A 27,962-nucleotide genomic window follows, 5' to 3' on the forward strand; every position below is an offset into this window, starting at 1 on the left:
ATTATACAGGAGAGGACAATGTATGGTTTGGTGGTGCCAAGTAAAGCCCATTATACAGGAGAGGACATGTATGGTTTGGTGGTGCCAAGTAAAGCCCATTATACAGGAGAGGACAATGTATGGTTTGGTGGTGCCAAGTAAAGCCCATTATACAGGAGAGGACATGTATGGTTTGGTGGTGCCAAGTAAAGCCCATTATACAGGAGAGGATAATGTATGGTTTGGTGGTGCCAAGTAAAGCCCATTATACAGGAGAGGATAATGTATGGTTTGGTGGTGCCAAGTAAAGCCCATTATACAGGAGAGGACAATGTATGGTTTGGTGGTGCCAAGTAAAGCCCATTATACAGGAGAGGACATGTATGGTTTGGTGGTGCCAAGTAAAGCCCATTATACAGGAGAGGACATGTATGGTTTGGTGGTGCCAAGTAAAGCCCATTATACAGGAGAGGACATGTATGGTTTGGTGGTGCCAAGTAAAGCCCATTATACAGGAGAGGACAATGTATGGTTTGGTGGTGCCAAGTAAAGCCCATTATACAGGAGAGGACATGTATGGTTTGGTGGTGCCAAGTAAAGCCCATTATACAGGAGAGGACAATGTATGGTTTGGTGGTGCCAAGTAAAGCCCATTATACAGGAGAGGACAATGTATGGTTTGGTGGTGCCAAGTAAAGCCCATTATACAGGAGAGGACATGTATGGTTTGGTGGTGCCAAGTAAAGCCCATTATACAGGAGAGGACATGTATGGTTTGGTGGTGCCAAGTAAAGCCCATTATACAGGAGAGGACATGTATGGTTTGGTGGTGCCAAGTAAAGCCCATTATACAGGAGAGGACATGTATGGTTTGGTGGTGCCAAGTAAAGCCCATTATACAGGAGAGGACATGTATGGTTTGGTGGTGCCAAGTAAAGCCCATTATACAGGAGAGGACATGTATGGTTTGGTGGTGCCAAGTAAAGCCCATTATACAGGAGAGGACAATGTATGGTTTGGTGGTGCCAAGTAAAGCCCATTATACAGGAGAGGACAATGTATGGTTTGGTGGTGCCAAGCAGTCCAGCGATTCATCATCTCCAATAACTATTTATATGTTGACATTCATGACGAACACAAATAGTGAATGTGTACGTGTGTTTCGAGTTATTAAACCCATACACGTGTTTGCTTGTTATTTGCTCACGAGTGATTTTCTGTGGCTCCGAGCCCCGTGGGGATATTGAAACGCCTGATTCTTTAGAAAGACTGACTGAGTGTTCTGTGCAGCCTGTCGACGGCTAATCCGGAAAGTCGCCATTCACACGCAAACAACATAGCCCTAGACTGACGAAAGAGGAAAGTATCCATTTTGAATGGATTGTGCAGGCTGGGGTGAAATACTGGCTTGCAACGGTCTGGTTCACGGGCCATTGACGTATGTCGTACTTTTACCGAGACTGGGTCACTTAATATGTCAAGAGATTTTATGATTTAGTAATGCCCTGGTTTTGCTGTTGTTTGGGGTTATTGACCTGTTGATGGTGATAAAAGGCGCGGTTTCCTGTGCGAATGACAAACCAGAAGAATAAAATTCAGGCCTAACAATGATTTAGTTTTGTTTTCTTGGTTTCCTATGTAGAGGCCCAAGAGCGTCATAACAGCTGTAAACCCTGTTCTGAAAAAGGTCGAATATATTGACTGCATTTCAGACAGTCAGTTCTTGAACTCGCTCAATCTATTCCGGAGTGTCTGACATGATTGTGGTGAGCAGTGCTGATACACCTGCACTGTGTTAAATGGATCGTCTGTCCGTGTAAACAATTTCAGTCACCATCTCACATCTGTCTATAGGCTTCCAAATGAGTTAAGACCATCACTCCACTTGGACGCATACCAACAATTAACAGCCTATATATGTGTTCTGTGTGCAGAGCGGCGGGAATTTATTGAAGAATTATTTTCTTGCACGGACACTGCTGGCTTTTTGTAATATTAAGCAAGCAGTTGTGGTGTTGATTTCTGGTGTGTGACAGAGAGAAAATGTAAGTTTTGCGCCCTCACGGTGTTGCCTTTTGTAAATATTGTTTTTGTTTTTATCTTTGTTATACTTGTTTTTACATTTTGTCAAGTTTTGTTTTTTAATGTTGTTGTTGTTGTTGTTGTTGTTGTTGTTGTTGTTGTTGTTGTTGTTGTTGTTTTAGTTGCTGTTGTCACAGTGTTGCTGCTGCTGCTGCTGTTGTTGTTTTTGTTGTGTTTGTGTTGTTGTTGTTCTTGTTGTTGTTTTGTTGTGTTGTTGATGTTCTTGTTGTTTTTGTTGATGTTTTTGTTGTTGTTTTTGTTGTTGATTGCTTTGTTGTGTTTGTTTGTTTGTTTGTCTGTTTGTTTTGGCATTATCATCCTATGACTGACCGGGTAACACCAAGAGCTTCAATCAAGGTGACACACATCATGTAATGACGTCCTTTGCACGGTATGACACCATCGCTGCACGGCGTGTTGTACTGTTAGCCATCTTTCCAAACACCTCCCTACCGTGCCTTTTTCTCGATGCTAAGCGCAACCCACCACATCATGTGATTCTAATTATCACAAGCTTGCTTTGATGCTATTTTGGCAACGAAGAATTACCGAGGATTCGGTGTTTTGTAAACAAGACCGTTGAAGGGAAAATAAGCTGCGCGTGCGGCTGATTTGGATCGAATAACACCGTTAGGCTGCACCCCGCAAAAAATGCACCACTAACACTACCCCCTACCCCCAGGCCACCCCCGTCCCAAAATAGGCCACCTTTAGTACACCATAATATTTTGCATGCTCTGCATACGCCAAATTTCCAACCGATTTTTCTTTAAAAAAATAAGTTGCTCAGAACTTAGCGAGTCAAAATCCCTACACTGGTTAAAACCAGAAAGAATAGTGATAGGGCTGTGATCTGTATTGGAGCGGTCTCATGACAACCAATGCATTCTCAATGTTCCTAGTTACCGTTTGTTCTGTGCCAATATTGTACTCAACAATGTGACAGAAGAAGGGGAAAAAATAAACACAATTGACAAAGAGAAATATAACAACCAAAGGAAAACTACACAGGAATGCAACAAAGCAGTGACGGCAACAACACTGTTAACAATCTCACTAGTAAAAAAACAAAAAACAGTGAGAAATTAATTGGATTGGGGTTTGTTCATTATTGCAACTCGTTCTGTCAGTTGGCGCAGTATAAATCAATAAGTTGTTGAGGCGACTGATAGCAACAACACACACACACCGTGCTATCTCTATAAAGACTGAGTGTGTGTGTATGTATTTGTGTGTGTGTGTGTGCACGTACAAAGCATCCCCTTTGGGGTCCAGCACCTGTTACCTCTCTATAGAAATGGGGTCCAAATTTGCAATTGGGGTCCGGCCTCCGGACCCCATTTTTTTTATTGCTGTTTCGGGTTCCCCATGCCGTATTTACTATTTTTTGACAAGTTTCAGCTCGGACCCCAAAGTTGAAAAAAAACCTGTTTGGTGTGTGTCGGCGTGTGTGAAATTATCGCTCAACCGAGTGTGTCGACGGAACTGTTTGAGAGTGTATAATTCGTCAAGGGCAGTCACTCTAAATGAAGCGCCTCGATGTGCCTCCCGCCATCTTTGCCGCCACGCTCACGGTTTGGCTGGGTCCCAGTTTATAAGTAAGTATCACTTGGGGGATGTACATTAATCATCAAGAGTTTACTTTCAACCTGTTTGACCTCACCGTAAAGGAGTCACGGCGCGCAGACGTTCATTAAATACTTGCACGGTTAAAAAAAGTCAGTATTTTTACGCTGTCTCCATAGTCTGTACTGTGTACAACCTTTTTGATACGCCACGTCACACGTGGCGACGCCGGTGCGCTTTGCGGACGAAATAAATTAAGAGTAGCAATAAGTGATTAGAAAGTGCTCTTCGTGTGTTTTTAAAGTCAAATTACATTATGTACCTCTGATAACATGTTAATATATTTATTTTGTGTGTGTGTGTAACTGAGCAATCCAATCGTTTTACACTGAATTTTTTAGCAAGATCTAACATTGCAAAAGCATCCACACTAGCATGGGGAAACCATTTTTTTTTTATGCAACTACATTCTCCAAGCCATTAGAACTGTGAAGCAGTTTAAATTTTGAAGATCGGTTTATATTTGATTTTTTTATGATTTTTTGAAAAATTGCGATTTCAAGGGTGCTAAAAAATTCTGCTGAAAAAGTGACCGGCGCCCTTTACAACCTGTTGTGCACACAGTTTCAGGTGAAACCTGTTGTAATTGATTTAAAGGGCTTCCTTGTCATAAATACTATACAACAGAACAAATTACGGGGTAGGATTATGATCGTTGACTCTCATTGAGTTGTGTCATATACAGACACAACACACATTGATGTTGGCTGCAGCTCAAATTCCATGAGTCCTGCATGTATTCTCAACAGCCTACTTTCAACTTTGACTAATCAATCTATTCAATTTGCTGCGCTTTGATGACCGTTTTTAACTTTTTTTTAAAACTTTTGACAGTTTGATCAGAAATGGCCGCCACTGCTCAAGGGGTATTTGAGAGTCTGAAAAGATGGTGAGTATGATTATGAATGGATCTGTCTTCTTCTTCTAGTTCTATGTTCACTCTGTGAAGCCAGTGCATTGCCACAGATTGCGATTTTCATTCCTAATTTTGTGGTAAATGTTAATGCAAAGATGTTTTGTGAATTCGATGTATGCATAATATAAAGCTTGTTTAAATTGAATAATGATATATGTAGTTGACATGTACTGACTTGACTTATTTCTGTAGACTCCCTGTGGAGCATAGGGCCGCAGACATGTACTGATGTAGATTAAAAAGAAAACACTGAATACATCATTTCTTTATTGCTTTTGTTTACCTTTATTGTTATTTTTTAACTCGCGCGATGGCCGTTTTCTTCAGCTATGACAGTGACTGATGAATTATTGTTGTAGAGGTGCGAACTACTGATAGTGATACTTCTACTGGTGCTGATAGTACGTTAATGTGTGGTACTATGGATTCTTTCATATTTTTCTCATTTTTTCTGTTCCAGTAATGTCATTTTTGACAAGAGGTATATATTTTCCTTTCCAAATCTTTTTAGCAAAATAGAACTGCGGAAGAGGATAATGGTGTTGGCTCAGTTTGTTTCACAAAAACTAAGTCAGTCGTTACAATATATCACTACGACATTTTGTAATCCTGTTGCTGCTACATGCCCTTATTATTTTCTCTTGCATCTGCCAGTTATTCTAAACTAATGTTTTACAATTCAGGAGTAAGCAAGTTTAATAAATAAACTGTTGATTGCTTGTAGTTGTAGCCGATTAGGGCCGACATAGTTTTCCTGTAGCAGATAGGCTGATAGCTTTCATTTGCTTTACAGTTAAATCACGGAAAGGAAGCAAGAAGATCAATAAAGAGCACATTGATTTAATTTGGTTCAAAATAATTTTTAGTTGCCAGAATCCAGGGATGTCGTTAGGCGTCGGACATAGACCGATTGAAAGGCTCAAATGTCCGATTCACATAGCCGCATGGCGGTCAGATGTCCAATCGTTTTGAACTGAGAGCTGTCATTGTTCGATAAGAACTCCATGCCTTCGGACAGCGTGATATTTGATATTTTCCGTTCAATCGAACGAGCACTCTCGCGTACAGGTGCACTGAAGTTGTGTAGTGCTGACCTTGCGTTTTCGGGAATTCCGAACCGTTTGTGATATGAGCCGTTCAAGTACTACCCGTCTGCAGCACAGCAAAGTTAGGAGTACGGGAGACAACTCCAACTGACTTTTAAGTCTTGCGTCTGCTTTCGGTTTCAGTTCGAGATATTTTGACGAAGTGCATTGAATTATGCCATGTGTATGTTCTTTTCAGTTCCGAGAACGCTTTTGAGTATTTGCCATCCACGTCAACAACAAAAAGTGGAACAATTGGGGCACAGCGTCTGTAAGTAGATTTCCTCTCAGTTGTGCCTTCTTACGTATGTGACAGTGCATGACAAAAACATGGCGGTTGAAATCATTGGTCAGCATTAGAATAGATTGTGTTGCAGAAAATTAACGCACTTTACCTTGGAACTGAATGACAGCCTTATTGACAGCCTTAAACGTGTGGGTAAGACACACACAACACTTGACTCAGTAATACCTGCTGTTCGGGTTGATATGGTAAATCATTTATAGGTGACTGAGCACACGCATGAAAGTGTGATTCTCTTTTAGCTGTTTCGCCTGGGTCTCTAAAATATAATATAGGATCGATGACTCATTGAGTTGTGTCATATATATATAGAGAGAGACGCATTGATGTCAGCTACGGCTCAAATTCAGTCCATGCGAGTCCAGCATGTGTTCTCAACAGCTTACTTTGACTGATATGTTTCTCTTGCGTATTAGTCTGGCGTATTTCTGTGCTGTTTTATTTTGTAGTATTGGACAAATCAAACTGTGTAGATCTGTGGAGGGAGGTATGACAAAAATTGTAACAGAAAGTGCTTGTTCAGTTGTTGCTTGCTATGCGCTATATTCACTGACCGTACCGGTGTCCAGTCAAGAATGAACTGGAGCTTGGAGACATAGCGAATCAGCATTGTAAGTGTAAAGTCGATGGACCTACCCCATGGGTATCTCCAATTGTCGCGGCACCAAAGCCGAAGAAGTCGGACGAAATAAGAGTATGTGTGGACATGCAATCAGGCAATCAAACGCACCAGACACATAATGCCGACCATCGACGACATCCTCATGCGACTCGATGAAGCCACAGTTTTCAGCAAGCTGGATCTGAATTCTGGACACCACCAGCTTGAATTAGAAGAGGAGTCCAGAAACATGACAACATTCTCAACGCAGAGGAGTCCAGAAACATGACAACATTCTCAACGCATGTCATATTCAGGCGCGACAAGACTTACTTTTGGTGTGACCAGCGCAGCAATTTTCCAGAATCACATCTCGGAGATGCTGACTGACATACCTGATGCTCTAAACACAAGCGACGACATCATGATCTGCTGGAAGACACAAGCTGAACATGACAAGACAGTGAAGCAGGTTTTTGACCGTCTCAGAGAGAGAAATCTGACACTGAATGACAAGAAGTGTGAATTCAACAAAGATTCCATTGAATTCTACGGCTGCGTCTTCGGAAAGACTGGCATTTCTCCAGACCCCAAGAAAGTAGAAGCAGTCCAAAAGGCATCTACTCCCGCCAACGTCAAAGAGGTACGGAGCTTTCTTGGACTGACCAACTACATCGCTTGCTTCCTCCCAGACTAAGTGAATATCACCAAACCTCTCCGTGATCTGACGCGCAATGACGTTCCCTGGAACTGGACATCTAATCACCTGAAAGCAGTCCAAGAATTGCAGGCACGTCTATCCAGCTCTACCGTCATGGCCTACTTCAGTCCTGACCTGGCAACACAAGTTGTTGTTGACGCTGGCCCCAACTGCGCTGGAGCTGTCCTCGCCCAATGCGATCAGAAAGATATTCGACATATCGTTGCATACGCCAGCCGCGCACTCACTGACGTAGAGTCCAGGTACTCTCAAACAGTGCGAGAAGCCCTAGCTGTGGTGTGGACGTGTGAACATTTTCACCTCTACCTGTACGGAAGTCAATTCACCGTCGTCTCCGACCACCAGCGACTGGAGGTCATCTACAACTCACCAACGTCAAGAACGTCAGCCCGCATTGAGCGTTAGAACCTACGCCTCCAGAGTTACAACTTTACGCTGCGCTTTAGCCTGGCAGCAAGAATCCTGCAGACTTCCTCAGCCGACACCCTGTCCAAGCATCAGATGCACAGTCGACACATGCGTCAAAGGTGGCTGAAGAATACATCAGATTCCTGATCGATCACACAATCCCCAAGGCGATGACGCTCGCTCAAGTAGCCGCTGCAACGAACGACGACAAGACTCGACTTGCAGTGATTCAGTACGACCAATGGCATCCCCCTACAGATACCGCCGTCAACAGCTCTGCGTTACAGATTTTCAAGCGAGTCAGAGACGAACTATCTGTCACCGAAGAACACGGTATTCTCCTACGTAACCAACACATCGTGATTCCCCAAACTCTCCAGCAGCGAACAGTAAACATCGCTCACGTAGGTCACCAAAGAATCATCAAAACCAAGGGCCTCCTGCGTGAGAAGGTGTGGTTCCCGCAGATGGATCAACTGGTGGAAAATAAAGTCAAGTCCTGCCTGGCATGCTTGTCCACAACCCCAAGTCACCTGAAAATGACCACACTGCCCCAGCATCCCTGGTCTGAAGTCAGCATCGACTTCGCCGGACCATTTTCTTCCGGAGAATATCTGCTTGTCGTCACTGATGACTACCCACGATTCCCAGAAGTTGAGATTTTAACATCAACATATCAGTAAAGCCAAAGGCCGTCATTCCCAAGCTTGACGCCATTTTCTCCCATTTGGCATTCCTGACGTCGTCAAATCAAATAATGCCCCCCCCCCCCCCCCCCCTTCTACGGCAGTGACTTTGAACGCTTTGCAGGCTACCTTGGCTTCAAGCACAGGACCATAATCCCCCTGTGGCCTCAAGCTAATAGTGGTGCTGACAGATGCATGCCTATGTTGAAGAAAACAATCCAGGCAGTGCAAGTTGAAGGAAAGGTGTGGCGCCAAGAACTGTACAAGTTTCTCCGCAGTTACCGAGCTACCCTGTAATAGTATGGTGTTAGGTGTTTGTATTCGGAGGCTATCGTAGGGTCACACTCTCAGCCACATCAGTATAACATCAAACGAATGTCTATCACTAAGTTTATTCATTTAAGTATAGAGCACAAGATATAAGTAGCATACAGTAACAGAGCTGAGCACAGAGTGAAACTCATTAGCATAAGGATGCTGTGCTGGAAGAAGTTTAGGGTGCACAATGTACTCTTATTCTAACTGATGATACCAGACCGTGGGAAGAGGTCTGAGAGATAAGTCAGGAGAGGCTGGGTGGTGGCACAGTTGATAGTACTACATCAACTACCCCTCACTGCAGCACTGGTACCAGCCCCGCAGAAGCTCTACTTGGACCAAAGTTTAAAACACAACTTCCCCAACTGCAAGACAAAGCAACCTCACCATAGGATGACACCATCCGTCAACACGATGGCATCATGAAGGTCTACGCTGACGCCCGACGCCATGCAGTTGACTCACCCATCCAAGTGGGAGACACCGTTCTCGTGCTACAGAAGCGAGACTCCAAGCTGACACCCTACTACAACCCATCACCCCTGGAAGTAACAGCGAAGAAGGGCTCCATGCCGACTGCTGCTTCTGATGACTGGCAGGTCACCAAAAACTCATCCTTCTTCAAAATAGTCCCGCTTGCACCTCAGAAGACAATAGACCCCCCACAGCGTCTTGATGAAGAAGGGAGAGAAGAAGAAGACCCCAACAACTCGCGATCCAGTGATGACAGTACCAGCAACCCCCCACAGAGAATCTGCAAGAAACCCTGTTACCTCAAACTCAAAGACTATGTTCTCTGATCAATCAAAACTTACATAATGTAAAGTCTCACCCTCAGTTAGAAGGAAAATCCAGACAGAAATTAGACAGTAATCATTTTTTTATTTTCTTCTGGCATAAATACATCAGTTAATAGTCTTGGGACTTCTTATTTCTTTCCAGAAAATCATTGGCTTGTTTCTGCAAAAGTAAAACACTAGCTTGTTGTGAAATAAGCCTTTTCATCAGTGGTGAAACATGGACATGATGGAGCCAATGTTTTATTTTGTCAGTGGTGGTTGGAGGCTTCCATCTTTGTCACCTGCAGCTGGTAGAAGAAAACGTCCGACTGGTCCTAGAAGTAGGAGGGCACCCTGTCTGGCGGTGAAAGGGAAAAATCGGTAAGCCTCTCCCTCTTTCCTTCAATCCATCTCTCTCTCTCTCTCTCTCTCTCTCTCTCTCTCTCTCTCTCCTAGGGCTCTCTCTCTCTCTCTCTCTCTCTCTCTCTCTCTCTCTTTCTCTCTCTCTCTCTCTCTCTCTCTCTCTCTCTCTCTCTCTCTCTCTCTCTCCTAGGGCCCTCTCTTGCTCTCTCGCTCTCTCTCTCTCTCCTAGGGTTCTCTCTTGCTCTCTCTCTCTCTCTCTCTCTCTCTCTCTCTCTCTCTCTCTCTCTCTCCTAGGGCCCTCTCTCTCTCCTAGGGCCCTCTCTGTTGTGTGGTTTTATTCCTTCATTATCTGTCTTGCTATGTAATTCTGATAATGAGTTTCACCATTGTTAACTAAACTTGAAAAAAAATGTTGTTTTTGATGTTCAATTGTGCCGGGGAGGGGGGGGGGGTGTTGTTGTTGTTTGTCTGTTTCACTGTTTGTTTGTGTCTGTTGTTAGTCTGTTTAGTACCAAGGACTAGTTGTAAGAAAGAAGCTTGTGGGCCAAACACTACTCTCCTTGAGTAATCAAGATTTTGAGTTCAAGTTCTCTGTCTTGTTCCCTCTCTGATAGTCACTCTCTTTCTCTGCCACTGTCACTCTTTCCACCCCCTCCACCCCCCCCCCCCCCCCCCTCAACCTCACTGTCTCTCTCTTTGTTTCTTTCATCTCTCTCTCTAATCCTTGCTGTTTCTCTAGTCTCTTTGTTCCCCTCTCTTGCTCTCTCTTCAATCGTGTTGCTTGATCTTGGTGAGATCACTCATTCTGTTTGTTATTTCTCTCTTTTAACGATTAACTGTATTACACAATAGAAAGTCAGTTGGGTGATTTACACAAGTATGTTTCTTTCAATCTGTTTTTAAGCTCCAGTTCCAGCAGTGACCAGACATGTGCTGATGAATCGCATGCAACAACAGAGTCACTGTCAGCAACCTATGTTCAGCCAAGGTATCAAGTACCCAGGTAAGGCATGATATGATTGTATGCAAGGGAAATAAGTTACCTGGAAAGGTATGAATCAATTAGCTTAGGAAAGAAATGAACAAATATATAAGTCACTCCCTTTAAGACTTTCTGTGGCTTTCCCGCTCATGGTCATTCTTTTTCTCATGCACTCTGCAGGGATCGCGTTAACACATGTATTTTTGCGTATTTGACGCGTTTTAAAATCCGCCTACGCATTTTCCCGGCGCTTAGGCGTAACGCGTACGCAAAACGGCTGCTCAGCAGCACATCCCAATACTGAATCAGACTAAAGCACAGGGCGGGGATGTAGCTAAGTCGGTAGCGCGCTGGAATTGTATCCAGTTGGCTGCTGTCAGCGTGAGTTCGTCCCCACGTTCGGCGAGAGATTTATTTCTCAGAGTCAACTTTGTGTGCAGACTCTCCTCGGTGTCCGAACACTCCCTTGTACACGCAAGCACAAGACCAAGTGCGCACGAAAAAGATCCTGTAATCCATGTCAGAGTTCCGTGGGTTATGGAAACACGAAAATTTCCAGCATGCCTACTCAACGAAAGCGGAGTGAGCTGATTATGCTCTCAGAGTATAGTGTGGGGAACCCAAATGGGCAAACGAGCCAGAAAATTCTGGAACGCTGAAGAAGAAGACTATAGCACAAGCGCGTGAGTTTAGAATATAATTTATAGTCTGTTCTGGATCAAACATAGCACAAGCACGCGAGTTTAAATCTACAAGTCTGTTTTGGACAAAACAAAACGAGGTGATGTGCTCTCGGCATAAGAGTGTCGCAAGCGACGCCAAGCAACGCAGGTCGGTTTTCTGAAACAGAGCTTACACCCAAAATGCACTGGGCGTGTGGCGACAAATCTTGGCTGAGAGACGCTTTGAGTTCAAGCCCATCATTGATTGCAGCAAAAGTTGTCATTGTTTTTTCGCACCTTGTTTTCGGACCTTGTTGACAGGGCTTGCTGCTAATTCTAGAGCCGATGTGAGCACCGGAAATAAGCGAGTGAAATGCGTGCTTTTGACATGATTTAACTGTGTTATAGTGTGACGCAAAATCAGTTCTGCTTTACGCGGTTTTTTGCCGACATCTGTACGCAATTTAAAAAATCCTAGCGCGACCCCTGACACTGTCCCTCACTGTAGAGAGAAAAAAACTATTACCCCCCCCCCCCTCTCTCTCTCTGTCTCTCTCTCTCTCTCTCTCTCTCTCTCTCTCTCTCTCCTAGGGCCCTCTCTTTCTCTCTTGCTCTCTTGCTCTCTCTCTCTCTCTCTCTCTCTCCTAGGGCCCTCTCTCTCTCCTAGGGCCCTCTCTGTTGTGTGGTTTTATTCCTTCATTATCTGTCTTGCTATGTAATTCTGATAATGAGTTTCACCATTGTTAACTAAACTTGAAAGTTGTTTTTGATGTTCAATTGTGCTGTTTTACTTCCGACTGATGGCTTGATAAGACTATGTTTTTCCAACTTTCTTTTTTTTTGCCGGGGAGGGGGGGGGGGGTGTTGTTGTTGTTTGTCTGTTTCACTGTTTGTTTGTGTCTGTTGTTAGTCTGTTTAGTACCAAGGACTAGTTGTAAGAAAGAAGCTTGTGGGCCAAACACTACTCTCCTTGAGTAATCAAGATTTTGAGTTCAAGTTCTCTGTCTTGTTCCCTCTCTGATAGTCACTCTCTTTCTCTGCCACTGTCACTCTTTCCACCCCCCCCCCCCCCCCCCCCCTCAACATCACTGTCTCTCTCTTTGTTTCTTTCATCTCTCTCTCTAATCCTTGCTGTTTCTCTAGTCTCTTTGTTCCCCTCTCTTGCTCTCTCTCCAATCGTGCTGCTTGATCTTGGTGAGATCACTCATTCTGTTTGTTATTTCTCTCTTTTAACGATTAACTGTATTACACAATAGAAAGTCAGTTGGGTGATTTACACAAGTATGTTTCTTTCAATCTGCTTTTAAGCTCCAGTTCCAGCAGTGACCAGACATGTGCTGATGAATCGCATGCAACAACAGAGTCACTGTCAGCAACCTATGTTCAGCCAAGGTATCAAGTACCCAGGTAAGGCATGATATGATTGTATGCAAGTGAAATAAGTTACCTGGAAAGGTATGAATCAATTAGCTTACGAAAGAAATGAACAAATATATAAGTCACTCCCTTTAAGACTTTCTGTGGCTTTCCCGCTCATGGTCATTCTTTTTCTCATGCACTCTGCAGGGATCGCGTTAATGCATGTATTTTTGCGTATTTGACGCGTTTTAAAATCCGCCTACGCATTTTCCCGGCGCTTAGGCGTAACGCGTACGCAAAACGGCTGCTCAGCAGCACATCCCAATACTGAATCGGACTAAAGCACAGGGCGGGGATGTAGCTAAGTCGGTAGCGCGCTGGAATTGTATCCAGTTGGCTGCTGTCAGCGTGAGTTCGTCTCCACGTTCGGCGAGAGATTTATTTCTCAGAGTCAACTTTGTGTGCAGACTCTCCTCGGTGTCCGAACACCCCCTTGTACACGCAAGCACAAGACCAAGTGCGCACGAAAAAGATCCTGTAATCCATGTCAGAGTTCCGTGGGTTATGGAAACACGAAAATTTCCAGCATGCCTACTCAACGAAAGCGGAGTGAGCTGATTATGCTCTCAGAGTATAGTGTGGGGAACCCAAATGGGCAAACGAGCCAGAAAATTCTGGAACGCTGAAGAAGAAGACTATAGCACAAGCGCGCGAGTTTAGAATATAATTTATAGTCTGTTCTGGATCAAACATAGCACAAGCACGCGAGTTTAAATCTAAAGTCTGTTTTGGACAAAACAAAACGAGGTGATGTGCTCTCGGCATAAGAGTGTCGCAAGCGACGCCAAGCAACGCAGGTCGGTTTTCTGAAACGGAGCTTACACCCAAAATGCACTGGGCGTGTGGCGACAAATCTTGGCTGAGAGACGCTTTGAGTTCAAGCCCATCATTGATTGCAGCGAAAGTTGTCATTGTTTTTTCGCACCTTGTTTTCGGACCTGGTTGACAGGGCTTGCTGCTAATTCTAGAGCCGATGTGAGCACCGGAAATAAGCGAGTGAAATGCGTGCTTTTGACATGATTTAACTGTATTATAGTGTGACGCAAAATCAGTTCTGCTTTACGCGGTTTTTTGCCGACATCTGTACGCAATTTAAAAAATCCTAGCGCGACCCCTGACACTGTCCCTCACTGTAGAGAGAAAAAAAACTATTACCCTCTCTCTCTCTCTCACTCACACTGTGTCATGCTCTGTTTCTCTTCTTGCTATCTGTGCAAACATGTCGCTTGATCTTGATGGGTTTACTCAATGACTCATCCTGTCAGTTATTTCTCTCTTTCATCGGTTACCTTTTCTATGTTACAGAAAATTTGGTTGGGTGATTTACACATGTATGTTTCTTTCAATTTGCTTTCAAGCTCCAGTTCCAGCAGTGATCAGACATGTGCTCTTGAATCGCATGTAACAACTGGGTCACTCTCAGCAACCTATGTTCAGCCAAGGTATCAAGTACCCAGGTAAGGCATGATATGATTGTATGCATGTCAAATAAGTTACCTGGAAAAGTAGGAAATGATTAACTAAAAAATGAATAAATACATCAGTTAATAGTCTTGGGACTTCTTATTTCTTTCCAGAAAATCATTGGCTTGTTTCTGCAAAAGTAAAGCACTAGCTTGTTGTGGGATAAGCCTTTTCATCAGTGGTGAAACATGGACATGATGGAGCCAATGTTTTATTTTGTCAGTGGTGGTCGGAGGCTTCCATCTTTGTCACCTGCAGCTGGTAGAAGAAAACGTCCGACTGGTCCTAGAAGTAGGAGGGCACCCTGTCTGGCGGTGAAAGGGAAAAATCGGTAAGCCTCTCCCTCTTTCCTTCGATCCCTCTTTCCTTCGATCCATCTCTCTCTCTCTCTCTCTCTCTCTCTCTCTCTCTCTCTCTCTCTCTCTCTCTCTCTCTCTCTCTCTCTCTCTCTCTCTCTCTCTCTCTCTCTCTCTCTCTCTCTCTCTCTCTCTCTCTCTCTCTCTCTCTCTCTCTCTCTCTCCGTTGTGTGGTTTTATTCCTTTATTATCTCATCTGTCTTGCTATATAATTCTGATGAGTTTCACCATTGTTAACACCCCCCCGCGGGTTAGGGGGAAGAATTTACCCGATGCTCCCCAGCATGTAAGAGGCGACTAACGGATTCTGTTTCTCCTTTTACCCTTGTTAAGTGTTTCTTGTATAGAATATAGTCAATTTTTGTAAAGATTTTAGTCAAGCAGTATGTAAGAAATGTTAAGTCCTTTGTACTGGAAACTTGCATTCTCCCAGTAAGGTCATATATTGTACTACGTTGCAAGCCCCTGGAGCAATTTTTTTATTAGTGCTTTTGTGAACAAGAAACAATTAACAAGTGGCTCTATCCCATCTCCCCCCTTTTCCCGTCGCGATATAACCTTCGTGGTTGAAAACGATGTTAAACACCAAATAAAGAAAGAAAGAAACCATTGTTAACTAAATTTGAAAAAAAAAGAGTTGTTTTTGATGTTTAATTGTGCTGTTTTACTTCCGACAGATGGCTTAATAAGACTACGTTTATCCAACTTTCTTTTTTTATGCCGGGGGGGGGTGGGGAGGGGGTGTTTGTTTGTCTGTTTCACTGTTTGTTTGTGTGTGTTGTTAGTCTGTTTTGTACCAAGCACTAGTTGTAAGAAAGGAGCTTGTGGGCCAAACACTACCCTCCTTGAGTAATTAAGATTTTGAGTTCAAGTTCTCTGTCTTGTTCCCTCTCTGATAGTCACTGCCACTGTCACTCTTTTCCCCCCGCCCCCCCCCTCAACCTCACTGTCTCTCTCTTTGTTTCTTTCATCTCTCTCTCTAATCCTTGCTGTTTCTCTCTTTGTTCCCCTCTCTTGCTCTCTCTCCAATCGTGCTGCTTGATCTTGGTGAGATCACTCATTCTGTTTGTTATTTCTCTCTTTTAACGATTAACTGTATTACACAATAGAAAGTCAGTTGGGTGATTTACACAAGTATGTTTCTTTCAATCTGCTTTTAAGCTCCAGTTCCAGCAGTGACCAGACATGTGCTGATGAATCGCATGCAACAACAGAGTCAGCAACCTATGTTCAGCCAAGGTATCAAGTACCCAGGTAAGGCATATGAGTGTATGCAAGTGAAATAAGTTACCTGAAAAGGTATGAATCAATTAGCTCAGGAAAGAAATGAACAACTATATGTCACTCCCTTCAAGACTTTCTGTGGCTTTCCCGCTCATGGTCATTCTTTTTCTCATGCACTCTGTCCCTCACTGTAAAGAAAAAAACTATTACCCCCCCTCTCTCTCTCTCTCTCACACTGTGTCATGCTCTGTTTCTCTTCTTGCTATCTGTGCAAACATGTCGCTTGGTCTTGATGGGTTTACTCATTCTGCCAGTTATTTCTCTCTTTCAGCGATTACCTTTTTTATGTTACAGAAAATTTGGTTGGGTGATTTACACATGTATGTTTCTTTCAATCTGCTTTCAAACTCCAGTTCCAGCAGTGACCAGCCATATGCTGATGAATCGCCTGCAACAACAGAGTCGGCAACCTATGTTTAGCCAAGAAATCAAGTACCAAAGTAAGGCATGATATGATTGTATGCAAGTGAAATAATCTAGAGCATTCAAACTTTGCACACTTCTAGGGGTTGATGATCTCCTGACATTTTAGTTTGGTTGACCCTTGTCAAATTCTGGGGTCACAGGGGGGTCATGTAACATGTTCATTTATACCGGCAGTCAAACAAATAGTCAGAAAAATATGCTTCTTTTGAAGTGTTCTTATTCTTCTGTATAATACCAAAAAAACAACCGGCACGGTTGGCCTAGTGGTAAGGCGTCCGCCCCGTGATCGGGAGGTTGTGGGTTCGAACCCCGGCCGGGTCATACCTAAGATTTTACAATTGGCAATCTAGTGGCTGCTCCGCCTGGCGTCTGGCATTATGGGTAGTGCTAGGACTGGTTGGTCCGGTGTCAGAATAATGTGACTGGGTGAGACATGAAGCCTGTGCTGCGACTTCTGTCTTGTGTGTGGCGCACGTTATATGTCAAAGCAGCTCCGCCCTGATATGGCCCTTCGTGGTCGGCTGGGCGTTAAGCAAACAAACAAGAAAAACAAACCAAAAAGTAAGGTTCTATCTTAATTTGTTCCTGAGATCTCTGGTTTTTAAATTGTACAGTTAACGTTAAGCGGCGCGTATTCACATATCCTCCATTAAATTACATATCTTAACCCAACTCACATAATAGCAATTTATACTTCAGTTTAGTGCTAGAACGCTGTATTGCATCACCTTCTAGTCAAGCTTGCCACATTCTGCCTCAGATTAGGCAAGATAATGAAGCTAAGCAAGCACACATAGGGTTAGACCCTCTGGCTTAGGCAGCTTTGCGGTATGTACGCCCATCTATGGTGAAGCTGCATACCTCTTCTTTTCTGCCTTCTCAAATGAAGCTGCTATGGCCACTAATTTTTCGCCTAAGCGACGAAAAACAAGTCAAGCTATTAAATATAAAGCAAACTCAGCTTTTACTGTTTACGGAATCGCTCGCTTTCTCATAAGAGTCATAAGCTTTGGTGTTCCCGACAGCTCGCCAGAACATGTCCAATTTACTGGTGCACATTCTGACTCAAAAATCTTTAGGGTCACTGAGCTACTGTCCGTAACTTCTCAGACGGAACATTTCCGGCGAAGCCTACTTCTTACGGTAGTGGCTTCTGTCAGCGACTTTCGCTGGGCAACACAAAGGACTCGCAGAAATTCCTTAGTTTCAGAGTTTCATTTTAAGAGGTTACGGAAAGAACTAAGGACACCATCATGTGGCGAAACTTAGGTTTGGCACAGAAGTTTTTAGCATTGGGTTTGTTTTTATCCCATACGCAAAAGACAGTGAACTTTTATGTTTTTTGCCAATAATAATTAGAATCACATTCCTTGTGGTTCAGTTATTCAACTTCGGCATTACGCCTCTCAGGGCCTTCTCCCGCGAGTTAACAAGCTACACTCTTTTTGTAGCCTTCACTGCGGCGGCCACTGGATTTTTCTTATATTTGCAATGTGCTATGAGTTTTCTCCTACATCACAGAATAGTACGCATTTGTTCGCCCTGTTAAATTCTCTAGCCTTCTCGGCTCAGCCATCGAAGTGACGTCTCACGTGTCACAGTATGGTATAGGCTTCCGGCTTTACCGCGCCTACCCCTCTTTTTATCTGTAGGCTGAATCACGGCACTCCAGTTCAGGGATTCAGCTTTGGATACTTTCTCGGGTCTTTCTGCACGATTTTCTAAGCGGCAATTTAGGCTGAGCCAATTTCGTACAGAGGGCAGAGGGAGGGTACAACTTACTTTTCCCTCAGCGGTTACCCAACTTTAGGTTTCTAGCACTTGAATTACTAGTTAAAGAAACCTTGGTTTTACAGAGGCTTTCTCTATCCCTAGCCCAGTTCTCTTTCCTTGAGGATATTTTCTCAAGGCGTCAAAACTAACTCCATGTAATGCCTCTATTTGAATAAGTTTGTGTTTTCTCTGATGGTTATGAAGCAAATTAAGGTCTCCAGATTTCACACACTTGTAGTTTCTGAGTTTCACTTTTTATTCATGTGTTCCCAGGTTGAATGCTGAACCTACTGGAGAGAGGAGGAAATGGGACAAGAAACATTGCTGTTTCTACTGCAGCCAACTTGTAATCAAAATGGCAAGACACCTCGAGAGATGGCACAAGGACCAAGCTGAGGTCGCTCATGCTCTCAGTCTACAGAAAGAGTCAACACCAAGAAAGGAAGCCTGGAAGATCTTACTCAACAAAGGGGACTACAAATATAACAAGAACTGTTTTCCCCCCGCGGGTTAGGGGAAAGAATTTACCCGATGCTCCCCAGCATGTCTTAAGAGGCGACTAACGGATTCTGTTTCTCCATTTACCCTTGTTAAGTGTTTCTTGTATAGAATATAGTCAATGTTTGTAAAGATTTTAGTCAAGCAGTATGTAAGAAATGTTAAGTCCTTTGTACTGGAAACTTGCATTCTCCGAGTAAGGTAATATATTGTACTACGTAATGTGGGACTGGTCCGATTTTTATCGGAATTCCGATATTTTCCTTAGCTCACAGACCATTCTTGAGATCGATGCAAATTCGTTGAGAAAAAAGGGGGGAGGGGGGTGGTGGTATGAACCGTTCAGCTGAAGCTGTCTGCGTCTGAAGTCAGTGCATTCGCACCCCAGCACTCGCGTGAACCCATAGCAGTATCATGGGTCGCGTTTGATTGGCTGTCGATCTCCGACGATTATCGCTGGGGCTTAATTATTCACCGATGGCGGTTTGTGGGTTGTTTTGGGGTTTGATTGGCTGCCGATCTCCAAACGCCGAAGGTGAAAAAGGTAGCATCATGGCGTCTGGATTCCGTATTGTTTTGTCGGCTGTGGAAGCTCTTACGATCGACGACCAAAGTGTGAAAAACAAGTGCAAAGCCAACTGGTTGTCAGAAGAAGTGACTGTCACTATCAACAAGAAAGAAAGGCGCCAGCTCATTGGCGACAGTATCGCCAAGATATCCATTCCCGGTCAGGCCGTGTGCACGTGGCGCGACAACGGACACTGCGTGGTGAAATACGGACTTGGTGTAGCATCTATGCATGGGGCAAGCTAGGAAAAGATAACTTTCGCTGCAAACCACGCCCACTCAAAAATCCGGTCGGCGATTTGGCTCCGGACCCCAGGGTCAGGTTACGGCAAAGTACGTCGTTTTGAGTGGTTGGTTGTGGACGATACTGATCGGTACCACTAGCAGATACATAGGGCTAGAGGTGCATCGACATTTTTTTTGCCAGGTCGCGAGAATTCTATAAAATAAATGCAAGCGAACTTTTGTTTGTTTTTTTTTGCGATAGGGCGAGTGCACCGCCGAAATTAGTTGATGAGAACGTAGTCGGGTGTTTCATCTTTCATTAGCAACTGAAAAAATAAGGGGAAAGTTTTGTGTGTGTGTGTGTGATTGTTATAAATCACACTTTTGTTTAACATGCTAAAACATATTATTCTTGTGGGTTTTATAGCTTTTTAAAAAGGCATGATCTCATTTTTTTGCTATCAGGAGAGGCCTCAAAATGGCCTTTATAATTCTAACATTCATTTTCCGTCAGGGGGGCCCCTGAACCCCCTACCGGGGCGCTGCCCCGGGACCCCGGCTTTCTTTCCTACTTTTTGAACATTTGCTGGTCTCATGTCGGTACGTTGCAAGCCCCTGGAGCAAATTTTTTATTAGTGCTTTTGTGAACTAAACTAAAGTGACAAGTGGCTCTATCCCCTCTCCCCCCTTTCCCCGTCGCGATATAACCTTCCTGGTTGAAAACGACGTTAAACACCAAATAAAGAAAGAAAGAAAAGAACTGTTCAGAGACAGTGAGAGTTCAAAGAAAGATCTGATTCCAAAACTTGTTTCCGTGCACAAAATGCAAGGCCCTCTATCCCAAAAAAAGCTTGAATGCGCACTCAAAAAATTGTTTCGCATCAGGTGAGCAAAGAAAAAGAAGTGTTTTAGTGAAAACAGGTGTATGCTTCCAATTCCCACAGGTACCAAGAAAGCTTTCTGGGAGCAAGTCCTATGTAGAATGCGTGATGATGATATCGCAAAATGTGTAAAAGGTGATCCTCTCATCGTAGAGTATGGTACTGTACACGAAAGTTCGGCAGGCGAGATGTGGAAGAACACACAGCTGGCGATGTGTCCAGCAGAATGCGAGAATTAGCCAGAACTGTACTTCTGATGAGAACATCATATGGTGTGAACAATCTCAATGATATACTCTCACCCAGAAACTGTGAAAAGCTAGTTGAAGCTGTAAAACAAATTGGACAATTCGATGAGGCAACCCACACATTCAGGAAACCCAATTTAGCCAAGAACATTGGGGCAGCACTCCAAAAGTGTGCAGAAATCAAAAAAGTAACAGACGGATTAACAGATGAAAAGGCCCGAAAGGACGCAGACCAATTCATTGACTGGTTTGTGGCAAGTTGGGGCGACTTTGTTTCAGCTGTTGCTAAACAGTCCATGCAGAAAGTCAAGTTTGACAAGGATAACGTACTCCCAACGTGCCAGGACATTGCAGCTTTAACTAAGCATGTGCAAGAGGAAGGGCTAGCAGCCCAAGAATGCGATGATTACCAAACATTGGCCAAATCGACAATGTGTGAGATTGTTTTGTTTAATCGTAAAAGAGCAGGAGAGATTCAGCGCTTGAAAAAAGCAGAATATGAGAACAGAAAGAAAGGACAGGAACTGCACCCAGCTGTCGCAGGATCTCTCTCCAAGTTTGAGCTTCATCTTGTGAAGTCCCTGTTAAGAATAGAAGTGAGGGGGAAATTGAACCGCAGAACTGCCATCCTGCTCACACAAAACGTCACAGAAAAGATTGATCACCTTCTTCAACTCCAAAGCAAACAGGGTGGAAAAGCAGCAGCAAGCCCCTATGTCTTTGCAACACCTGAAGGTGACAGACCATTCAGAACATGCGATGTGATTTGGAGCTACTCACAGGAAGCTGGTGTCAAGAACTCTGCACTATTCCGATCAACCAACCTCCGAAAGCAAGTTGCAACAATGACGCAGTGCCTAGCAATCTCAGAGGGTGACCAGGACCTTTTAGCAGAGTTTATGGGTCATGACATCCGTATTCACAGGAAATATTACAGACTGCCTATGGACATACTTCAGAAGGCTAAAGTTGCCAAGGTGTTGCTGGCAGCCAACGGTCAGTTTCAACAGCGGGAAGCAAGGAATGGTGACAAAACTGAAGAGACCTCAGAAGAAGAGATGGATGAAGAAGAAGAGATACATGGAGAAATCTTGCAAGAGCTTTCAGGTGCCCATGAAGGTGCGAACAAGAGAAAGAGAAGACGGCAAGAGTTTGCTGAACATGCCCCACACGAACAAACTTCATGTTCCAGTGCCAAAAATGAAGCAAAACAAGAGAAGATGCATACAGATGCCTCTGGGGACGCACCTTCAAGCTCGGTTCCAGTGACAGACACAAAAGGAAGAAAGACGCCGAAAAGGAAGCCATGGGGCCCTCTTGAGAAAGAGGCTGTCTTTCGGAGATTCCACATGTGCTTTAGGGTCCGAAGGGCTCCCGGCAAACTAGAAGTAGAAGAAGTTCTGCAAGACGAACCAGCTCTTAGAAATAGAACATGGCTCAACATCAAAGACTTTATTAGTTATAGAAACCGTACGGTCAAAATTTAAAGGCATCTCCCGTAAACCATCAGTTTCTGACCACAGAGCCCCCTAAAACATACTTTTGTTTGAACACTTACCGCTGGGGAGCATCATTGCTACTTTCTGTTGAGAATGAGAGTGAGAATTTGTCAAAGAATTAATTTTCTCGTGGTCTGTTCAACCCCTGAGCGATCGGAGACCCACTCGTTTAGACATGGCCTTGATTCAATTGCGGTTTCAAAGCAAATCTGAATCTGCAGTATTGTGTGATAATAGAATCTAAACTTCAACAAATAGCAGCTGCTTGTGACATGGACAAAACGAGCGTCGGTTTACTTCAAAGAAACTAAAGCGATAGCAGTGCCTCTAAGTCTAACAGACCTCATTTCACAGTCAGAAATGCACTATTGTTTAATCTCGAATGATATGAATGCCACTACTCTCTCTCTCTCTCTCTCTCTCTCTCTCTCTCTCTCTCTCTCTCTCTCTCTCTCTCTCTCTCTCTCTACTTGCAAGCTTGCCCTGTGAACTGTAAAATGTTAACCCTCCATGCATTTCCATTGTTAAATTGTTGATATTTAACACTGTTGTTATTCATTAAGATAGCATCTGCATTTGTATTCTACTGTCTATGTATATTATAACATATCTAGATTACTCTTTCCGAAACATGGTTGTCACCTGCAGATAATAATTTATCTTTAATTATACCTAATTTTAATCCTCCTGTACGCCTCGACCGCCCAGGTGATCCTCATGGGGGAGTAGCCATTTATGTGAAGAATCATTTATATTGTAAACCCCGACCTGATCTCCAAGTCGATACCCCCCGCGGGTTAGGGGAAACTTGCATTCTCCCAGTAAGGTCATGTATTGCACTACGTTGCAAGCCCCTGGAGCAATTTTTTGATTAGTGCTTTTGTGAACAAGAAACAATTAACAAGTGGCTCTATCCCATCTCTCCCCTTTCCCCGTCGCGATATAATAACCTTGAATGGTTGAAAACGACGTTAAACACCAAATAAAGAAAGAAAGAAAGAATCTCCAAGTCCCTCGCGCCCCCTAATTGGCGTAGAGGCGCATCCCCCGGGTGGTGGATGGGGGGGCCTTCTCTACTAACATCTGAGAGAAGGTCGCATCACTCTCGATGTCGTGAACCTAATTAGGATCTTTTTCTTGTTTCTTTATTTCTGCCTCCCCAAAGTCCTTTTACTTTCCTTTTCTCACCCATAAAATTCTTCACTTATTACCCTTGTTAAGTGGTTCTTGTATAGAATATAGTCAATGTTTGTAAAGATTTTAGTCAAGCAGTATGTAAGAAATGTTTAGTCCTTTGTGCTGGAAACTTGCATTCTCCCAGTAAGGTCATATATTGTACTACGTTGCAAGCCCCTGGAGCAATTTTTTTATTAGTGCTTTTGTGAACAAGAAACACTTAACAAGTGGCTCTATCCCATCTCCCCCCTTTCCCCTATCCCATCTCCCCCCTTTCCCCTATCCCATCTCCCCCCTTTCCCTCATCGTGATATAACCTTCGTGGTTGAAAACGACGTTAAACACCAAATAAAGAAAGAAAGATCTCCAAGTCGATGGTCTTGAAGCAGTCTGGATTGAGACAAAGTTGAGCCATGAAAGCATTTTGATCGGCTCATTCTATCGCCCACCAAGTGCTAATATTCATTATTGGGATTGAATTGATGAAAGCTTAAGGCGAGTGAATAACCAATGATTGAGATTTGTGATTTTAGGCGATTTCAACGTCGACTTCCTGAACTCTCCATCGCGGAACTTTTTGAATATTTTACAGGCGCACCAGCTCTGTCAACTTGTGAATACGCCAACGCGTGTAACTGCCACCACTAGTACATGTATTGACCTTATCATCACCCAGACCCCTCAGTTAGTTAAACAAGTGAATGTGTTGCCACCTATTTGTAGCGATCATAGTGTACCACACATTGTATTAAACAGAATTGTGAATAAAAATAATTCCTATAAAAGAACACTCTTTAATTATAGTAAACTAAATGTTGATGGTTTTTGCGAAGCACTCTCTCAGGTTAACTGGCAAGATATTCTCATGAAGGAGGTGTTTGACGAAAGTGTTCATATTTTTGCTGCACTATTTATGGACATAGCCAAACAGTGCATGCCAGTAAAAGAAGTAACAATACGTCCTAACGACGCACCTTAGATTACACCTGAAATTTTAATGTTAATAGACCAACGTGATCAGATTCATTTGAAAGCCAAAACAAGTAAACGGCCGGAAGATTGGTTGAGTTATCGCCAGGCACGTAACCTTGTTACAGCAAAGAAAAGAGAACAGATTTTAGAATATTATTCTGAATTAGACGCAAAAGTTTCAGATTTAACGCAGTTTGGTACAAAAGATTGGTGGAAGTTAGTGAAATCATTCATGAAGAAGAAAGGATTATATGGTGACAAAATTCCGCCTATCTGTGGCAACGGCGAAGTTTATGAACTAAGCCAAGACAAAGCTAACGCCTTTAATTACTGTTTTATTAAAAATTCCAATGTTGAAGACCCAGATGATGATGTTCCTCAAGTGCCGTTTCTTGATTGCGAATTATGTGATTGTTTTGTCAGTTATGCATGTTATACTCTGAGCACTCTCATTCGTTCTGTGTTTAAGCAGAATGTGTTTGTACTCATGTTATGCGTGTTTTATAATTTGGCATTGTTTTAAATATGTTGCAATAAATATTTCATATTCATATTCATATTGTAGGTATCATTTCCCCGTTTGAATGTCTCTCTCTCTCTCTCTCTCTCTCTCTCTCTCTCTCTCTCTCTCTCTCTCTCTCTCATATTACCACCTAGAAATAACCACACTGTACAAACCCCATTTCTACCCCTGACTTCATTTACTTCGGTGGTAAGTTTGATCTAAAATGCAAACAGAAACTAAAAGAGGAGGTCAAACAAGAGGTCAAAAGGGAGATTTTAAAGATCGCCCTTTTACACAATGTTGTCATTTCGAGTTGGTAATGAGGTCCGGTCAGCCTTTTAGGCTTCAAACTAGGTCTTTGGTCGAAGACTATAACGTAAAATGATGATCAGACATGAAAGATTACTTTCTTCATCGGACCTCATTTCCAACAAGAAATAACCACAGAGTGTAAACCATGGACCCCATTTCCAACGAGAAATAACCACAGAGTGTAAACCCTGGACCCCATTTCAGCCCCGGACCCCATTTCATTCAGTGGTAATTTTCTCCATTACTAAAACACAGAGAGTTAAACAAAACCGATTTTGAGATAGCTGTGAAGCTATTTGTTCAAGAAAAAGTGGGTTTTTTGATATTGTATGTGTACTAAGCATGGACCCCAATCACCGGCAAAAAAACCTGGACCCCAAACAGGCATGTTTACATGTGTGTGTGTGTGTGTGTGTGTATGCGTGTGTGTGTCTGTGTGTATGTGTATATGTGTGTGTGTGTCTCTCTCTCTCTCTCTCTCTGAGTGTGTGTGTGTGTGTGTGTGTGTGTGTGTGCGTGTGTGTGTGTCTCTCTCTCTCTCTCTGAGTGTGTGTGTGTGTGTGTATGTGTGTGTGTGTGTGTGTGTGAGTTTGCGTGCACTGTACGCGTGTGTTTATGTGTGTGCCAGTGTGTGTCTCTGTGTGTGCGTGTGTGTGTGTGTTTGTTTGTGTGAGTGCGTGTGTGTGTGTGTGAATGCGCGCGGGCGCGTGTGTGTGTGTGTGTGTGTGAAAGAGAGAAAGTGAAAAGAGGGAGATGACGATTATCCCGTGTTACAATGTGGACGAATCTATCTTGATTTATACGGGAAGCAAGGTAGCTTTAGAGTGTGTGTACTTTACTTATATCCTGATGATGCAACTCAACCCCCCCCCCCCCCCCTTTATCTCTCATCACTCTTCTCTCTGGAATGCCAATTGACGTTTTTCGCAACGTGAATCAGTCATCTCGCAATAACTTGACACGCGTGTTAAAACCAGCAATCGCAGCGAATAACTGACTCATTTTTGCTTTATTCATCAAATTCGTTTCAGCTTACTATATTCTATGGAATTGGAAGACCTCCACATATGTGTGGGTTATGTAGTGCGTACTCGATATGACCAATTTCTGTCGAAAACACACACATTGCTGGATTCATCTGGTCGATCACGTGAGTATTGTTTGACTCACTAAAGTGGGGCGCATCTCTTCCACAACGACGCTTGGAAATCCTGTTATTTACGAACATTGTCTATTGGATCGACATGTTCCCCCGAAAGCGGCGTATGGCTGCCTAGTAAATGGCGGGGTAAAAACGGTCATACACGTAAAAACCCACTCGTGCAACAGAACAAAAACCACGAGTGTACGTGGGAGTTTCAGCCCATGAACGCAGAAGAAGAGGAAAGATCGGCATCTCGAGTAAAATAAAAATAAAAATATGAGTTCCAGAAAAATGTTGAGATCTTTGCATTTATTTGTCACTTTCATATTAGCCATAATTTATAGACCATTGACGTGCTGAAGCCGGAAGTGGATACTGTTAATGCCGAGAAAGAACTAAAGTGATTGGTTCATCGGTTCTGGACTGAACAACTGATCTTCTTCACGGTTCATGGGCGGAAAATCCCGACGGATTATAAGTGTATGACCGTTTTTACCCCGCCATGTAGGCAGCCATACGCCGCTTTCGGGGGATGCATGCTTTGGTATTTTCGTGTCTCTAAGACCGACCGAACTCTGACATGGGATACATGATCTTTTCCGTTCGTTCGCACGTGTGTGTGTGCACATGTAGAGGCACTAGCAGCTAGGTCTGCACATAGGTTGACTCCAGGGAGATCTCAAAAAATCCGTCTGCACCCTCAACTAACCAGGCGCGGCCGGGATTTGAACCCCGACCTTCCGTTTGGAATTATGCCGGCGTCTTATCCACCAGGCAAGGACTACTACAGTAGTAGTGTGTGTAGTCCTTGCCACCAGGCCATTGCGCCCGTCGAGACTGGTCGATACTTGTTACTCTTGCTGCCAACCCAACTGGTGTTTTCCTCATTCTGTGTCTTTTCCTGCCCCCCCCCCCCCCCCCCCCCAGTCCCCCCTTCTCGGCAAAAGGTTACGTGGTCAGTGCGCTCGGACCTGTGCGGTATGCGGTGAGCAGTAATATCGGCCGACATAAACCTTTCTTTCTGTGCCAGGGTATAGACCCTTCGAGGTTACGACGCAAGGGCGCTTAGCGTCCGGTTTGAAAGGCCAGCGATTCGAAGACAGTGAAAAGAAAGCACGCTCCAGTTATTTGTGACAATGGGAGGTGACAATGAACTGGATTTTCCAAACCTCCAAACTAAACTTAACAAAACTCATCGAAAAACATGTTCCATACATGCACTTTAGCTGAGTTTATTTTAGCATTTTCAGAACTTACCTCGACAACTTCGTCCATGTTTACAATCGACACCGGATATGACATTCCCCTGATTTCTGAAAGGCCATGTAAGCGTAGGTACCTTAATGCGAGAGGCCGCTACCTCGTAATGGAGAGAGAGAGCTAGTTGGCGGTCCAGGATAAATGCGGTCTATGATGCGAGAGGCCGCTACCACGTAATAGAGAGAAAGAGCGGAGAGAGAGCTAGTCAGTTGGCGGTCCAGGATAAATGGTCTATAGCCAGGGTAAACAGGCGTTGACGTCACAGTGTAAGTGCACGTATGTTAGGCTGACGTATCGGATGCAGATCAAACATCATCATCATGTGATAGCTTTGACCTTCGGGATGGAGGATACTATATTGCAGCACTAACAGCTCACTGGCAGTTTCAGCTCTGTCTGTCTGTCTTTATGGTGAGGAACAGATGAAAAAACAAAACAAAA

The 27,962-nt window shown here is 43.7% G+C and overlaps 2 protein-coding genes across 2 annotated transcripts; both read left to right on the plus strand.

Annotated features, from left to right (window-relative positions):
* Positions 1 to 3,315: 3,315 nt before the first annotated feature.
* On the plus strand, positions 3,316 to 16,471 carry LOC138968355 (streptococcal hemagglutinin-like). The gene is made up of 10 exons (XM_070340909.1): positions 3,316 to 3,659; positions 4,522 to 4,576; positions 5,888 to 5,959; positions 9,779 to 9,886; positions 10,773 to 10,871; positions 12,821 to 12,919; positions 14,290 to 14,388; positions 14,619 to 14,726; positions 15,913 to 16,005; positions 16,389 to 16,471. Exons 2-10 carry the CDS (start codon positions 4,533 to 4,535, stop codon positions 16,453 to 16,455), a joined length of 789 nt encoding a protein of 262 aa, XP_070197010.1. The 5' UTR covers positions 3,316 to 3,659; positions 4,522 to 4,532; the 3' UTR covers positions 16,456 to 16,471.
* Positions 16,472 to 18,540: 2,069 nt separating this feature from the next.
* On the plus strand, positions 18,541 to 24,853 carry LOC138968354 (uncharacterized). The gene has a single exon (XM_070340908.1). The coding sequence runs from the start codon at positions 20,632 to 20,634 to the stop codon at positions 22,138 to 22,140; it is 1,509 nt and encodes a 502-aa protein (XP_070197009.1). The 5' UTR covers positions 18,541 to 20,631; the 3' UTR covers positions 22,141 to 24,853.
* The last annotated feature ends 3,109 nt before the right edge of the window (positions 24,854 to 27,962 follow it).

This window comes from Littorina saxatilis, linkage group LG6 (genome assembly GCF_037325665.1).
Source record: "Littorina saxatilis isolate snail1 linkage group LG6, US_GU_Lsax_2.0, whole genome shotgun sequence".
Lineage (NCBI taxonomy): Eukaryota > Metazoa > Mollusca > Gastropoda > Littorinimorpha > Littorinidae > Littorina > Littorina saxatilis.

Coding starts and splice junctions, on each gene's coding strand:
- LOC138968355 (XM_070340909.1), top strand. CDS start 4,533: ATGGCCGCCACTGCTCAAGGGGTATTTGAGAGTCTGAAAAGATG. Junction 5,960..9,778: donor ACAATTGGGGCACAGCGTCT/GTAAGTAGATTT, acceptor TTATTTTGTCAG/TGGTGGTTGGAGGCTTCCAT. Junction 9,887..10,772: donor GCGGTGAAAGGGAAAAATCG/GTAAGCCTCTCC, acceptor TCTGTTTTTAAG/CTCCAGTTCCAGCAGTGACC.
- LOC138968354 (XM_070340908.1), top strand. CDS start 20,632: ATGCGAGAATTAGCCAGAACTGTACTTCTGATGAGAACATCATATGGT.